Source organism: Haplochromis burtoni, unplaced genomic scaffold, assembly GCF_018398535.1.
Source record: "Haplochromis burtoni strain Fernald_Lab_line unplaced genomic scaffold, NCSU_Asbu1 Contig_410, whole genome shotgun sequence".
Taxonomy (NCBI): Eukaryota; Metazoa; Chordata; class Actinopteri; order Cichliformes; family Cichlidae; genus Haplochromis; species Haplochromis burtoni.
This window is the reverse complement of record NW_024582771.1, coordinates 174392-191930: the sequence shown is the minus strand read 5'-3', so window position 1 is coordinate 191930 and position 17539 is coordinate 174392. Positions and strand designations below refer to the sequence as shown.

General features: G+C 40.5%; 1 protein-coding gene across 6 annotated transcripts in view; it reads left to right on the top strand.

Moving 5' to 3' along the window:
- Window positions 1–17539, top strand: part of LOC102293551 (disco-interacting protein 2 homolog C) — a 198972-nt gene that overhangs the window by 108911 nt on the left and 72522 nt on the right. For all 6 annotated transcript variants that reach the window (XM_014340882.2, XM_042213034.1, XM_042213033.1 and 3 more), the window contains exons 3-5: window positions 5208–5318; window positions 7176–7301; window positions 15309–15641. In XM_014340882.2, the coding sequence (XP_014196368.1) occupies window positions 5208–5318; window positions 7176–7301; window positions 15309–15641 (570 nt within the window). The remainder of the gene's footprint in view (window positions 1–5207; window positions 5319–7175; window positions 7302–15308; window positions 15642–17539) is intronic.

Here is a 17539-nt window from a genome sequence, read left to right as displayed (position 1 = left end):
CACACACACACACACACACACACACACACACACACACACACACAATAACCCCTTTTTCCCATTTTTCAGACCCTCTCTTGAACACACTTAACAACACAATACTCCTTTTCTCCTTCTGTAACAAGCACACACACACACCAGCACAGTTTCCTTCCCCGTGGTGTATTTCAGCTTTAATCCGCACTGCTTTGTATGGAGTCAGGGTGATATACTTTGATTCTCCTTTTCCCTCCAGTACTGAGAATTTATCACTTTGATGTCATTACATTCAGCCAAAATAGAAAAAATAGAAAATGAAAAACTTTCCTTCTCTTGCATTTACTTTAAGTGAACTCTAGTGTACAGCTGTAGGCTCAGAGCACTGATTTGGGGTCAGTAAGATAACTTCTAGGGTTTTTTAAAAAGAAATTTGAAACATAAACTGTCTTCAAGGATTAATTTCACCAGCCAATAAAAAACTATTTTTAAACCCATGATGATTTGAATCAATCATTATTAGAATTTCCAATTTGATTACTTGAAAGTACTTGTAAATGTGGATTTTGGTAAAATTCTAGGATACTGTCGGCTGGCTTGTTACTGTGCACAGAATACTTTTAGACCAAGGTGTTCATGGTCCATTTCCAAATCTCAACTATATAAAAGTTACTCAGCTCATCTCTAACAGAGGGCCTAAAACCTCTGTGGAAAAGATAATAATAATAATAATGGGATAATGGTTATTTATAAAGCCGGTTTTGACTATAACCACGGACCTTGGTAGGAACAGTACTGTAAACTGATAAATGTAGCTTAAAGCTCAATTAGATTAGAGTTAAACACCAGTCTCCAGCTGCATCTTACTCTAACTTGGAAAGACGAGGCCACGACCTCTGCAGCGACCAGGCCTAAGTAAACCGAGTGTCGACCCATTTTCCAGCTGCTTCAAATTGGTGTTTTAAACATTTTCCCCGTATAATAGCTAGTTTGTCCCAGTCGCAAGCCTTTTCCAAGTCTACAAAGCACCGTCGAAATGGTTGGGCAAACTTTCATGAGACTTCTGTGGTTCTTTGAACAAATGAATAACTTGTTTGGCCCTTTCATGGCCCAGATTATAAAATGTCCTTATGTTTGTTTGAGCTAGCAACAGAAGTTTCTGGCAGCCCTGTCGACTTTTGCCAGAGTTGTAAGAAATCCCCCGAGTTCTCCAAAACGTTTTCCTTCACACGATGACTGCGGTTAGAGTTTCTAAAAATAGCTGCGGTTACATGCCAACAAGTCTTCTCCTGTTTCATGACTTGGCAAACTGACCTGCTTTTACAAGCCTGTATATTCAGGTTTATCACATCATCACACTCTTTGTGATTATCTACAGGTATATACTGATTGCCTATCAGCCACTATGCTCTGTGACTATTTAGGCATAAGACTATTGGTGCTTACACACCACAGTAAACTGATTATCTGTGTCATACCAAGGTTTTTGTCACTGGCATATTGTTTCTGAAAGCAGGATATGTTTATATTTGTGACGGGTAACTGCAATAACTATGAATTACAGTAAAAGCGATGTAAAAATGTACGCATTGTGTAATTCTGGTTAACACCTCAGACCTGAAAAATCAGACTTTACAGGAACTACAAATTGCTTTTTGAGCGAAACAAAAGCCTCCAAGTCCTGTCTGCAGTGTTTGGCTTCATATTGTGAGGCGCACCTCCAGCCTCACTATGATATACCTCCCTTGAGGAAACACAGGCTTGTGGAAGCAAGTGCAAGTCTTCAGGAAAACATCTGCTCTCGCCATCAAGAGGTGATGAAGTTGTTCTGTCGCACTGATCAGCACTGCATCTGTTATCTCTGTTCCAAAGACGATCATAAAGGTCATATCAAAGTCTCAGCCACAGCAGAAAGGACTGAACGGCAGAGGGATCTGCTGGACGCCACTACCTGGAGGTGGAGAGGAGCAGGAAGGGCGTTTTAGTAGCAGTCTCATACAAGAGTATCAGCAGAACGGGGAGCTTCGCTGAATGCGTGTTTGGGAACAATGTCAAATGTTCAAATCATCAACAAAGTCTTGGGCTTTAGACTGTTTCAAAAATAGCTACAACTTCAGGCATAACAACACCAGAACCCCGATCCCTGATACCTGGTCCTCCAGGGTGGGAGTGTACCTGGATCACAGTGCAGGTGTTTTGTCCTTCTACAGTGTCACCGATACCGTAAAACTCCTCCACAAAGTCATGACGAAGTCCACTCAGCCGACTTTGGCTTTCAGAAGGAGCCGCCGCTGAGCTGTGCAAGCTCAAGTAGGCGGGTCAGGCGCGATCAGGTTTGATGTTTAGCGCTTTGGTGTGGGAGCTAGAAAACACCTGTCACCTGCAGAGCTCTGATTTCAGAAAACCTGTAACTACTGACAGAGTTGTAACCACGTCTACTTTGTAAACATTGTACGATGCCTCATGAATGTCCTCCTATGTTTACATTTATCTATTCGCATTTGCTGTAATACTTTTAAATACATTTTCTGAGAGGAAATAAAGTAATTTCGTACAAATTTATACATTTGGTGTAATATGAATATTTTCTTTATGTAGTTATTCTGCTGACTTCAATGAATGTATGCACATTCAATATTGTGCATATAGCAAAGGCACAGTTGTGATCTGTCTGTAGTCTATAAAAGTTACTTTCTCACAGCACATTACGGTTGTCAGTCCTTCTGTGTCGTGCTTCAAGCATGCAAAACATTTGTTGCATTAGATGCCAGTAAGGAGAGGGCATTTTCTGTAAGAGCACATTATGTAATTTCCTGAAAGTGAAAAAACCACATATAGTACACTTGGTTTCTTTTTTAATTATATTGCTTCCTGAGCTTTTTTAAAAAAAAATTACGATTGCTATAATCAGCATTAACCATGTTGGTGTTGGCACAGGATGATGTGCAGTGTTGATGTTCCTTTATTTGGCTTTTTCCCCCCTCATATCTTTCTCAACCAGCCAAAGGACAAAGAAGCTTAACTGTGTTAGTGTTTATTTCCAGCTTTCTCCCACAATCCAAAGACAGGCATTTTTTAAAGCACGATGCTGATTATGAAGGAATTTTAGCTGAATTTAGTATATTTATCAAATTGGTTCAACAGACTCATGTACGGTTTTTATAGTGTGAAAAGCAAAAAGCAAAAATGAAGTGTTTTTGTTAGAATTAGTGGTTGATGTGAGTTGGAGGGAAAATCTGTGATTATTTTATGTGTTTTGTGAAAGTTTATTGTGTAAAACTTGCTGCTTGTAGATTTCAGGTCATACAGGGATCAATAAATACTGTGTAGACTTGCTAATAGATCTCAGAACGTACATCAAAACATGCTGACACGATGCAGTCTGTTTCTACTTGATGTGAAGCTTCTTATTTTTTTCTGTTTTTCCAGCCAGAGTGCCGCTGATCGAAGCAAATCTCTTATTTGTGTAAATAAAAATAAAATAAATGTGTTATGTTGATGGTCTCACTGGTTCAACATCGATGAGCTTTACTATGGGCACCTAAAGAGAGACGCATCATGTAACACCACACCCTGCACATAAACAACTGTTTATAAAAGAAAGGATAACAACATACAGTATATAAATATACATGTGGACTGGTTCTTGTATAGTCCTTTTCTACTCAAACTGAGCACTTCATACTACTTTCCACATTTATATAAACACTTTGTTTTGTGCTTTGCGTGTGTAAGTTCTTTCTATCTAACATTCAAACTCCGATCGAGGCATCAGAAAGCAAACTTGGGGTTATAAGTATCTTTGCAGACAGACTTGAGCAGATGGGGATCGAAGCACCAACCTTCAGATCAGCAGGTGACCTGCTCTGAATCCTGAGCTTCAGTTCGTTTTTGGTTTGCATTTTTGAGCTTTTCCGTTACTGTATATGTAACAGGTTTGGCGTTACATAAAACAGCCTGTTGAACAGTTGTATAGCCTGTTTTTAGCAGCCAAATAGACAGCTGTGCAGTCTGTGTGCAGAACGAGTGTAAGGAAAGAGAGGAAAGACAAAGAGCTAGTTGACTGAATCGGGAGAAAGGGAAATCCATCCTTCTCGGTTCCCCAGAGGAAACAAGAAGGCGAGGTGTTTTCCAGATCTGTCGTTTATTCCTGTGCTTCCTGGTAGTCGTTAATGATTGGCTAATCAACTTTTAGCTTTTCGCCTGAGCAACAGCGGCACTCTGAGCCACGCTGAGAGCTCTAATGAAGACAGACGAGGGTAGAAGTATGAAGCTGAGATAGATGGTCATAAATCACCGGCTGTGGATCGGTTGTAGCTGTCAGTAACAGGGTGGTTATTATCATCAGACTTATTGATTGCTGTGTAGGGAGGTTGTTTTCTCTGAGTGAGTGTGTTTGTGCATGCTTAAAGATATGTGTGTGTGCACATGTGTGAACCAAGACTGATCTGTTGTGTATGTTTTAGATTTAGAAGTTTTAAAACGCTTCTAGTTTTTTCTGATTTCTGATACAGATTTTCTTTAGGAGACTCATAACTGTGTTGTGATAGAATAACTAAAGCCAGTCTTGCTTAAAGTAAGTGTGATGATTTACATCTGAGGACTCTTACTTTTTGAATCACAAATTGTTGTGTCGACTGAGACGACATATTTTGCTTACTGTGCAAAAGTCTTGAGCCACCTGCCATTTCTCGAAAAGAAATGGGAGTAGCGATTTATTGAACTGTGCAAACATTCATGGGAATACAGTATATAAGACAAAATCAGTGTTTTATACAAGGTCAAAGTCAATATTTTTTGACCACTTTTATTCTTCAACACAGCCTGAAATCTTGTAGACAAACCTTCTTTTCCTTTTTTGAAGTAGTCTCCATGAATTGGCTGCTTTCTCTGCTCTGGGGAGGCCAGTCTGTGGCTGATGGTGTTTCATGTGTTCTCGGGTTATGACTATTTTTAAAACAATATTCCAGCCACTCATGAATATTTGTTTGTGACCAACAGTGGAGAGAATCACCTTGATAGACTTTTTCATAGCTGACATTTGGGCTGGTGGTAGCAGGTGTAATCAAGTTTATTACCAGGCTTCCATTTGTTAATAGCTGCTTCTCATTAATCCTTGTCAGTCAGCGAGCATGCAAAACACCAGGTGCCTTGAGATCTCTCGCCAAAATGTAATGTGACGATTGTTTATGTCATTAGATACAATTTTAATCAGCATCCCTGCGCCTTAGGAATGGATCCGTCCATGGGCCAGGAGAGGAGAACGCCCGTCACCCCGTCGTCGTCCTCCCGCTACCACCGCCGGCGGTCTTCTGGCTCCAGAGACGAACGTTACCGATCAGGTGAGACCTTGCTGGCATTTAGTTGTGTCCCTGTTATCTTTCAAATATGCCTCATTTATTCCCCTCACACAGGTTTAATAATTGCTATAACTTAATACTTCATATTACTTCTTTTATGCAAATACATGTACTTGTATTTCAGATCAGGCAAAACTGATTAGTGTTTGGTGGTTTTTGGATAGATTTTGGCCTCTGAAGGTCTTGAAGTATTTTGCTACCAGCTCTGATGACTTTCTCAGACATCAGGAAAACCACATCTTCGTTGATATCCTGAGTCTTCTTGCTACATGCAGAACGAGCTACAACAAATCCAGTGTTTGCTTTACATCTATGCAATGAGCTCCTGACAAATCTTCCACAGCTCTTGTAAGATGCGGTTCAGTTTCGTTCCATCTGGTGTTGACTAAAGATTAATACAGGATTAACTCAGGATTTCAATCTTTTCAGTGGCGTCTTATTCAAAAGTAATTTGTAGGAATTTGTTCTACTGACATCAAGCGATGGTAATACAGATAGACAGGAAACCAATAAGAAAAGAAACATTGTGGTGCTGTAAAGCTTGAATTCCTTGACAGGTGGTGGAACTGGGCTTACTTTATTATTATGTCCCTACAAGCTGTTGGAGAATTGAAGCTATTAAAGTTTGATCTGATGCATAATAAATCCTGACAAAACCCGTTTAACCCAGTGAACTGAAAAAGAAGAGCCATGTGAGCACCTTTAAATGCCACATGCTCGCTTTCACACACTGCACAGTCACACTCAGTCAACCGGGAGACAATAAATGTGCACTTGAGATTTAAATTACCTCTGTTCCCCTTATATAAGCACATCCACAAGCCAAACAACCGGACGTCTGTGAGCCCCGTTCGTTCTGACTAATGTCTTAATATGTCACTATCGGGCCAAACGCCCGTTTGCTCTGTGTCGGCGTTTGTGGCGTTTGCCTTTTTTTGGCAGTGGGCACCATTCAAACAAACCCAGCTGTGGCTCTGTATGCAGCACTCTATCTCACTCTTAAAAACACCAATTTACGAAACATCTTCGCCGACACGCCCTGCACCTAATCCAGTCAGAAACCACAGGGCCTCATGGGAGCTGCTGTCAGGCTGGGAATGTTTGTGCACGTAAACTGAATGAGAATAAATGGGAACATGGTGCTCGTTGTAAAGAGAACTGTGCAGCACAAACACAGAGAAACACAGAGGATAGTCCTGCTCTTGTTTGCTGCTCTGTCTCTGTGTGCTGCTGCTGCAGGGTGGACTCCATCTAATTTGTATGTTTGCACTGGACATCAGAGCTCTTAGTGCATGCATGATAACATATGATGCATAATTAAACCTTTTTTAAATGTGATATTATGTAACTAAATATTATAGAATGCTTTTTTTAAGGAACTTAAATGCTAATAAGGGGTAAATTTAGCCTGTTGCTACAGGTATACATAATAATACATATATAATATATGTATTAATTCATCCTCTCCCAGTTACATCAGTCGGCTGCTCTCCAGCCCTGATGTTTGACGGTACGTTGGTCTAGGAGTAGTTTGGGGGAAAAAATATATAGTGTATAGCTTTTAAATTCACAATTCTCACTTTGTATTATACAGAAGCATTAAATGCTGGGGGAAACCAGTAACCTTTTATTTTGGATAACCAAATCTTAAGCACCCTTTGAGTATCTGCAGAGTAATTTTCATTTGTGCCGACAAAAAGGAATTTAACAGCTAACACTGAGTTAGCTCACTGAAGTGTAGTTTTAAAAACCATCTCTGATTATGTGATTATTCATTATATCACTATGAATGAGAAGGATCTAACAGAGACTTTTTATATGTCCTGCATATGTTTCCAGATGTGCACACGGAGGCGGTGCAGGCAGCCCTGGCAAAGCACAAAGAAAGAAAGATGGCGGTGCCGATGCCTTCGAAGAGGCGGTCGCTTGTGGTCCAGAGCTCCATGGACGCCTACACACCACCAGGTAAAGGACACACTAAACTTTCACAGTTGAAGCCAATGAACGAAAATGATCATTTTAATAATTAGTTTTCATTGCCTGATCCTGACTGTGTGCATATTGTGAATGAATTCTGACAATACCAGCAGTTCAGCTGGTTTTTCAATAATACCAACTAATGAAAAGAACCAAAGGAAGCTTAAAACAGCAGGAGCTGTGTCCTTGTGAGGCTCAAACTCTCAGGAGAAAACAGAAAGAAATCTTTGTGTACTATTGATATAAATAAAAAAATACGTTTATTTTTACTCTACCAATACTGAGGCAGAAACGGTACACTTTGTTTGGTTGTAAGTAATAATGGAAAAGTTAATATACTAGATAAAGGATGGAAGATGGAGCTGCCAGGCAGGAGGAAAAGAGGAAGGCTTCAGAGGAGGTACATGGATGTAGAGAAGGACATGCAGAGGAGGGTGTTAGGGATATGGCAGATGAGTCGATGTGGTTACTCCTGAAGGGAGCAGCTGAAAGAAGAAGAAACTTCATCTAAAAGATCAGGAAGTTTTGATGTGTTGTGTTTAAACACGGGGCAAGGTTAGTTTCTGACATGTTGGTGGCACCGCAGGAAATATAGTCGGTAAGATTTATCCTCCATCACTACAGAATATCAGCAAAAAATTGATCAAAATCAAAGTCAGCAATGTTTTTCACAAAGAGACAGAATGTAAATATCTATAGATGCTATCTCATATATTCAGTGGCTTCATGTTTATTCTGGCTCTGTCTCTCTGCAGAAGAGGCTGTTTTGTGCCGTTTCTATCGTCTGTAAGTTACGCTGGTTTTCTCAGAAGGTGTCTCCTTTAGGCCTGAAATGAAAAGCCCGTGAAATGTCACGTTATAGCCCGCCATCTGTCACATCTGCCAACTTTGGGATTCAAGCTGTCAGTCGAGTTACTCCGTCATTGACCGACTCTGACAGCAGCTGGCAAACCGCCATGCTCATTTGCAAATGTGATTTCCGTTTATGTTGATGCACGATGATTTTTAAATTTCAATCATTTACCAAAAATAAAGAAAAGATCAGTTTGCATTAATATTAAACAGAAGAAATCCACCAAGAGCAGAGGAGTAGCTGCAGTATCGATCTCCGTGTGGTAGTGACATTGGTAATGAATGAATAGGACGAGCCGTCATTGACTGACGTGTCAGCATCTTGTATAAAACCTGGAGACGGATCGGTGCTCTGTAAGCTAACAGCAGTGCAGGAAACGTGAACCACTTTATTTTGCTCATTAGAAAGTAGATTTCTCTAAGTTCTCGCATCAGATTGGTCAGCTGGAAGACGTCTTTAGCAATGCAGAGGACGGCGATCATTCATTCTGGACGATTGACGCAAAATATCACTTTTCCGGCACAATAATCTCTCATTGTATCGTAATTTAAGTTTTTACAGTTCAATCGTTCTTTATGGGTTAATCTTTAAATTCTTAATGAGCAGATTTATGAAGTACAGCTCTGCTAGAGCGGGACGTGGAGGAAGGATTTTTCATGTCACAACCAGACCTGCTGTGTTACACTCAGCAGCATCAGACAGTGGAGACGGTGGAAGGGTCTGAAATACAGAATCATTTGTGTGGATCGTTTATTGCCTTAGATACCACGGTTACTCTAAAATCTTGAATGCTTCTGGTCAATATAACCTCAGCATAACTACACAAATACAAACAGTTTTCATGTTTCCGATAAATGAGAAATATCTTATAATATATATTCAAAAAAGCCTTGTGTTAGCTGTAAAACACACTAACAGCTGAAAACAAGGTAAACAGTGCCCAGTATTACCTGTTTGACAGAGCTATTTATTGCATACACTGATTGGTTTTCTTTCCGAATCCCATATTTATAATATCACCAGAAACACACTAATTATCGAGTAAAGCCAAAATATCCCCTACGTTTAGTTGCCTCGGCTAAAGTTAATGTCACTCCCTTCACTCCTCCATTAAAGTTTGGGCAATAAGCTCATATTTCAATAATGTCAAACAGTCACAGACTAACAAAGGGCAGAAGCTTCATTTTAAATCACTGCCATACATTAAGGACGGCAGTATTGCATTTTCTGTCATTTAACGATAATGCATTGCTAGAGGATCCAATGTGATGTATTGCCATATGAATTACTTGTTGCTCCATGTCTGTTTTGAAGATTACAGAAACCTTGCAGTATAGATCCGTTTTCCTGTTTTCTTTGTGCAGGACTCTGTTTGGCCCACAGGGTTTTATCTTCTGAGCGTTAGCATCGATGCAGGGAGCAACAACTCTATAAATCCCCTTTGTTGCCTCTTCAAATATCTGTGATTGGACTTTTCAGTTAGTGGAGTGTTGATGGCGTATGAAATGCCCGGACTCATTCCCGGAATACGATGGCCACAGATTTTCTTTCTCCCTCACAAAGCATTTCTCCAGTAAACATTGGGAATGCTCTATGTGAATACATGATAGATGGAGCTTGTTTTTAAAGGATGCTTCACAGAGGCGCTGGTGTCCCCGTAGCATGCAAACTAGGATGTGTCCTTTGGCGAAGGTGGCAGTCGTCCATGTCTTTATTCCACTGGTGTTGTTTAATGAGAGTGTTAATGAGGCCATTATATCTTTGGCTGCAGGGTTGAGCTTCACTGAGCAACTAGACATGATTTACACTAACAGCTCTGAGAAGAACTACAGCAGTGAAAGACGTAAATAAGGAGCCTCGTTTTGATCAGTTGAAGCAGAATGTCCAAAGGCTGCTTCCTCATGGCGATCCACTTCATTATCACTTCATTATTTTCAGTTTGTTTGTTTGTTTGTTTGTTTGTTTGTTTGAATGGACACACCAATTTTACTATTTTCGCATCTCCAGCTCCCCCCTCTCAGGCTTCCCTTGTCCTTGCTCTTCATCCAACATATTCTTTTTATTTCTTCCCTCTCACTCTTCAGCTCTCCTTAACAGCCCATCTTAACCAAAATTAGAAGCAGATGGATCCATGCCCTCACACCCCACCTCTAGTTTGTATATATCCCTCTGATTGCATATATTTCTCCTGTTTATTATGTTTTGCTGCTGTCTTACTATTTATATTTTATTCCTGCACAGTTGGTGTGGAGCACCCATAATTTGGTTGTACATATACAATAACAATACACGTCTATTCTATTCTATTCTATACTATGTCCTGTGATGTACAGCAACACAATGATGGTAAAAACTTGTTACATAAATCAGTTTTATTCAGTTAATTCCTCTTTGAATACACAGCAGCCAATCACAACACTGAAACCCCTGATAGTTAAATCAATAACTCTGATTATGTTGTTACAGAGCCACCTGTTATGTGTTGGGCTCTAGGTGGTAAAATAACAATCAGTGCATCTAGTTTCATTGGAAGCTTGGGAATAGGCAAGTGTCTGATTGACTTTGATCAGGGTGAAAATGTAATTGCTGAATGACGGGGTTAGGGCATCTTCTAAATGACAGCACTTGTTGGATGTTTGTTGTATTTAGGGGTTATTACTTACCAAAGGTTGTCATTGGACTTAAAACAGGTTAACTGGTGACAGGGTGATGAAGCGTCCGGGCCCTTTGAGGTGCATGGCTGTAAAGGCCGGGCTCGCTTAAGCACAAGTTGGTGGCAATGATAGAAAGATGTCAGCACGTACAAAACACCCATAGACTCCTGCCAACCACTGAAGGCAGCTGAATGTCAATATTTAACTAGTATGAGGTGGGTGAATGTAACGTGGTATCTGACTATTATTAAATCTTAATTCTGGTGCCAATTTTTAGAAGCGTAAATAGATTTAAGTCTTTACTTCCCACAATATTTAATAGGAAAACATGTAGAAAATAACCTTTAAATGTACATTCATTCATTTTTTGAGGTTATTTAATCGAAAAACAGACTCACAAATATACATTGATTACTGTGGAATTATATTACCCAACAAAGTGATGCATTTTCTCATAAACTTAGAATTAATCCATTAAATATAAAAAGGAGCGGGTGTCTGTTTGTGGAAGCCGCCACATTCCCCCACCATCTTGAAAATACTGGCTGAGATGCACGTCACAGTTCCACCTAATCATCCACTTCATCTCCTGAACTCAAGTCAGGGCTCTAACAAATAAAAACGTGCATAAACATGAATATTTATTCCCAATAGTGTCACAATTACTTATTGTCAGCACATTAGACCCTCCCGTCTTTAGACAGCTGACAGTACCAACAGCCAGTTATAGGGTAACATGTTTTTATCCTAAAAATCAATCTTTCACCCTGATAAAAAAAATGAATACATACATTACATTCTCACATTGTATGAGAATTTATTGTCTGTCCAAGTCCAGCAATGATTGGGAGATTTTAAAGAAAGTTTTGCTAACGGAAGCTAACAGCAGCTAACTGAGGCTAACAGCAGCTAACTGAGGCTAACAGCAGCTAACAGAGGCTAACGGCAGCTAACAGAGGCTAACGGCAGCTAACAGAGGCTAACGGCAGCTAACAGAGGCTAACGGAAGCTAACAGAGGCTAACGGCAGCTAACAGAGGCTAACGGCAGCTATTAGCAACAAAAACAGTAGCGCTTTGCGAGAAAAGCACAGGATATCCTCAACAGCTCAACTCAGTATTGCTGTCACTTGCAGAGGTGAGCTTCACTGATTCATCCACTCGTATCAGTTTTTCGTCCTCCTCCAGAGTAAATAGACGTGAACACCATCTGAGGTAAACAGCAGACTGGCGGTCTACATTCACTAGAGATAAACAGCTGTAAGACTTTTTTTGTCTCACAGCAGTCACCATAGCTAGGAAATATAGAAGAAACTCTGCGATCTGCAATCTTCTGACATCTAGTGGTGCGATTTTATAAACTGTAAACTTAAAAATCTGCAAGAAAGGTGATGTCATTGCTGTTTACCTTGTCTGTGGGTTTTCTGTATCTTAAACAACAGATGAAGATTTGGTTTAAAAAAAAAGTCATAAAATTAATTGGGACATCTGGCATTATTCTATATTTGCTCAGTGCTTTCTGGCTCTCTCTAGCTCAGGCACTCCTATGATTATCTTTGGCAATCCCACTGCTTCCTGCTGAATACACAAATCTTTCAACAAATTGTTTTGTTTTTTTTCCTGGCAAAAAAGAAAAAAGAGAAAAATGCTCGGTGATTTCCCCAAACAGCTGAGGACTATTTGTAGTGATGGATTAACACACATTTACTGCTTGAGTGATTATTTGGGGCAGCAGGACGATATATGTAGGACCGAGTCGAAGTAAATTATGACTTCTGAAAAGAACACATCAGTCAGTGCAACTCACTGTGTTTTTAGCAGTTCCTGGACAAACAATGGACCTCTGTGCTTTAGGGGATGATGGCTTTGGATGCAAAATACCTGTTTGTATTGAATCTTATGGAAAGAGTCCAGTATTGACTTAATGCTAGTTAGCTAGCATTGATGCATGCCAGACTGATGATGATAACTGCTGACCACAGTTTCACTGAAACAGAATCTTAACCCAGCTCAATTTTTATAATTCAAAATTCAAAATGGCAATGAAACCTTTGTTGAGCAGACTTTTTGCAAGACTCACATGCCACATGCTTCAAATGTGCATACGCTTTTTCTGCAAGAATGTTCATAATACTACACACAAACACACGTCTACGTGATTTCCGGGTATTTTTACTGTTGTGCACAAATGAAGATAAACAAGCTGCACACATGACACACAAACTGCACATAATTCATCGTGCAGATTTAGAAAGACCTTGTGGGAGCATTAAAGGCAGTCGCACACATACAGGCACTTGTGCGCACGCAGCCACACATACATTTCTGTCAGCCAACGAGGTTCATGCGAGGACAGCCGAGTCGTGTGTTGCTGAGCAGCGTGTCGTATCGTGCGGAGATGACAAGTGAGAGAGGCCTCTGATGTGCTCTCATCGGGTTTTGACTGATTTTCACAGCTGCATTTTCTTAATTTTCCAACGCATCGTGAAATATATTTCTGTGGAACCGCTTTGTGTCACTTTCTCGTTTCTCTTTCTGCATTTTTCTGAGTATTTGCTTCGTAAGTCAGCTGGCAGCGTTGCGCTTTCAATATATTTTGTCACTGGAAGTCTCCCCATCTCGCTATGAGCAGGATAACGAGATCCACATTCATTAATCAAGTGTGTTAGCACAAAGCATCATGGGAAGACTACATCCAGTCACATGGTGTTTTCTAGTGCTGTCAGCTGTATCAATGACAAATATGCTGACTTTCAAAGTCTCGATTGTACACGTTAAATTGTAAAAGCAAAAAAAAAAAAAACCACCATAACAGCTCTAGTACACTGATTTTCTTTTTTTTTCTGCTTTCAGATTCAATTCTTCTTCTTTTTAAGAAATACACAGTTTGGTCATCAAACTCTACATATTTATATTATTTGACTCTAGCTTTGCAGCTCCTCCTGCAGTGGACTGTTTGACACGAGATGATTAAGCCCTCTTCACCTTTAAATCAGTTTTATCCTGTCTTCACTAACAAAAGGTTTGCATGGTGGGTGTTGGAGGCTTCTGTGCTCACAGTGCCTGAGACCAAATTGAGGATCTCCCCTCTGTATATCATACAAAGGATTTGTGTAGACAAGCTTTCATGTTAAGCTTCTTATTGATCTTTTAAGATTTGATTTACTAACACAGGAGCAGTGACGAAACTCTGATGTCTTACACTGAAACATTTATTGTACTAAGATCAGTGTCAGGGAAAATTACTATATAATCTGCACGAGTTCGAATGGTAATGTAAATCTTATCCAGATAAGATTTAACTTTAGTTTAAGGAAACAGCTGAAATCTTGTGTTTACTTTTCACCTAAGATTACATGAAGGTTGCTCCTCACGAGCTTTAGACAGTCTGATTCATTATAGTTTTGCTAACGTCGCCACGCTACCAAATTCTTACACATGCATCATAGCATGTAACGTGAAAGATGTCACTCTTAGTGACTAACTTTATAAAATACTAAGCAAATGTGCAGGTCCCTCGTAGCTGATATTTAGCATCTTTCATTCATCTCATTGTTTTGGTTCACCACCCGCTTCTCACCCAACAGCAGACGGGAAGCTCTTCACCGGTCGCCCAGAGCTAAAAGCAGAATGAATACTGGAAACAACCATTAGTCCTCGTTGTTGTTTGTTGCTCTAATTTACCAGGTGTTTTGGTTTCACTTTGACCAACTTCAGCAGCTGATTCCATGTGGTTATTAAAACAAGAAAAACAAACCAAAGCATCAACTTCATAAATGTGAAGATGAACGCAGCTAAATGACAAAGTAAAGGCTTTGACTTAAACTTAGTGCAGGTTTTTCAGATGGTTTCACCTGTTGCACAGGTACAGAGTCCCAGCTGTATATGTGTGTGTACTAAAGTCAGTCACACTGGAGCGCAGCAAACCAGTTTAACCCTTTATCGGGTAAGGAACCATTTATAGTTAAAAAGATCAAACGTCTCATAGTAACACTCTTGGGTTGAAATATTTGAATTTTCAATTTTTTTGTTTTTTTTATTGTTGGACTTTCCTCGTCAGTCGCACAGTTACCTTCTCTCTGCATCTGCCCTGAGAGAAAACACACACGTGCACACTAATCGAGTACCTTTGAGTGAGTGTGTGTGTGTGTGTGTGTGTGTGTGTGTGTGTGTGTGTGTGTGTGTGTGTGTGTGTGTGAACTAGGTCAGCTTCTGTTGTTATTCATATCACCACTACTAGCCTCATAACGCCGTGGGCATTATGGAAATGCCATGCAAAACTTGCAGAAGCACACACCCGTGTACGCACACACGTTTTAGCTTTCACACGCACAAACAAGTTTGTGTTCCTCCCCTGCAGCGACTTTACCCAGAGGGGGGGAGTAGGGCTTACACATCGTCACCTCTGTTTGGAAAGATCCATTTTATTTTTCCACGGTTTGGATAAAACTTTAACCCTAATGTCCATCCTCATCTTCTGTCTTCCTCAGACACCTCCTCAGGCTCAGAGGGCGAAGGTCAGGGCGACGGTGATGAAGAAGAGGGAGGAGAAGGTGAAGAAGAAGACGGAGGAGGCGGCGGAGGAACCTCGTCCAGCCAGGAAGGGAGCATAAGCATGGAGCACTGGATCAGCAGGGCAATCCACGGCACCTCCTCCACCACCACCACCACCTCGTCAACAGCCTCCTCGTCCTCGTCCTCCACACGCAGCGGCGGGAGCGGGGCAGCGGCCGGCAGGCTGGCTGACGTGCTGGCCCAGCATGTTCACATTTCCTCCTCGCACCACCACCGCCACCACCATCACCACCACCACCACAGTAAAGGTAGGTGACTTGGCGCAGTGCTGACATAATAGTCTAACTTTTGGTCTCGGCGTGGCACACGGCGTCCTACAGGGAAAATAAAACGATCATTAGCAGTTAGCGCTGTGTCATTAATGTGAAGGCCAACGACTGCAGTGAGTCTGTAAAGCTGTTTAAGTCAGTTTCAACTGAAAGGGAACATTTTTAAACATGAATTCAAGCCTCAGGCTGAAAAAACAGGCTTTCTGTCACGTCTGTCAAAGAGGTTTACATTCAGCTGTCCACTGTGTGGCCCTTTGCAGCTTTATCTAATGGCGCCTTACAGTTATTCACGACACCTTTAGTAAACTACAAACTCCTTTAGCAAAGGTGGAAGACCCTCGTCAAGGCAGCTTCAGCTAATCCAGACAATGTATACAAAAATACAAAGCTTCTGTTAGCAGGTCTCGACACTCCTAACGAAATCAGACTCTTCTGGACAAACCAAAACAACCCAACCGCTCTAAGATTTAGATTTTTCCTGAAGTGTCCAATTTTGTTTGCCAAGTCCTTTGGTAAACTCTGACTCTACCTCACAGGTTCAGACACCCTTACCTAAATAATGTGCACTTTAACAATCATCTAATATGGCCGCTGTTTTTTCATGTGCACCTCGTTTCTTCTTAAATTCACTTTTTTAAAATAAATACATATAGTCGTGGTGTGTGCTTACTGTTACAAAGTTTCTAGTTATTCGTCTTTCATATGGGACCAAATAGACAAACAGGACAGGGTTAATATTCACACACATTTAATCCAGATCATTGCTTAATTAAACATTGTTTTAAACATTATATGAAACTTAATCAAGTACAAATGACATCTTTCAACCCAAGAAGTTAATAAAAGTTTATTTTATTATGCAAAGCACAATATGGACTCTGAGACAGCTGCGTATAAAAACTAAAGCTCCCATCAGAGCACTGTTTCTTATATATTTTCCCCTTTTTCACCTCCTCAAGAACAGAATAATAAAATAATAAACAGAATAATAAACATAAAGGATTCAATACTTTGTGGGAGACCTCAAATCCCCCTCAGACCCCTGAAGGTCCTTGAATCCCAGACAAAAAAAAACAGCAGCTGAATTTAAAACAGAAACTGTCCTGTAGTTTTTTCTGACTAAAACTGAGTCAGCAGTTAATAAAAAATGTGCATCTACCGAGAGAATCTGGACGTAGCGTTTCATCTTTGAGCTTCACAGTAAGATGTTGGATGGCAGTGTTCAGCTCAAGGTCCTTTTTTCTTGTGTTGTTTGAGTTTGTAAGTGGAGTTTGTAACTTACTGTGTGTGTTTGTGGCAGTTCTGCTGTCATTCTCCTGACAGCCACTTTTCTCTTTTTGTTTTGTTTCTGCTGCGCTTTCCCCCCCTACTGCTCCTTTTTCAGTTTTCATACTTTCATTGAAAAATATTTTTGAGTCTCGTGACCTTGACGCCTGCACAAACTCAGCACATTCTGTAATGATTTAACAAAATCTGTCTCATCAGTAATAGTTTTTGCAGTGTCTCCGTTTATTTCATTTTGACACATTTAAAGACACCGTTATACTGATGATCCTCACGCTTTATGTGCCAACGGCCAGATAACAGCTGGAATCAAACCATGAGACCAGGATGTGTCATGCTTTTGTTCTTATTTCTACTTATCTGATTTTTTTCTGCCATACCAACACGATAAACTGAAGGAAGTAACGTAGTTACTGGTATTCATACTGTTTGAATTGTAATTACAAGTATCTCTCAATCCAGACCATACCAGCTACTACGACATTAGGAAAACTGCTGACTTGACAGATATCCTCCACAAGGAGGGAAAGCCACAGGAGGTTGGTGAAAAGGCCGGCCGCTCACAGCCGCATCGAAGCATATCGACGGAAAGT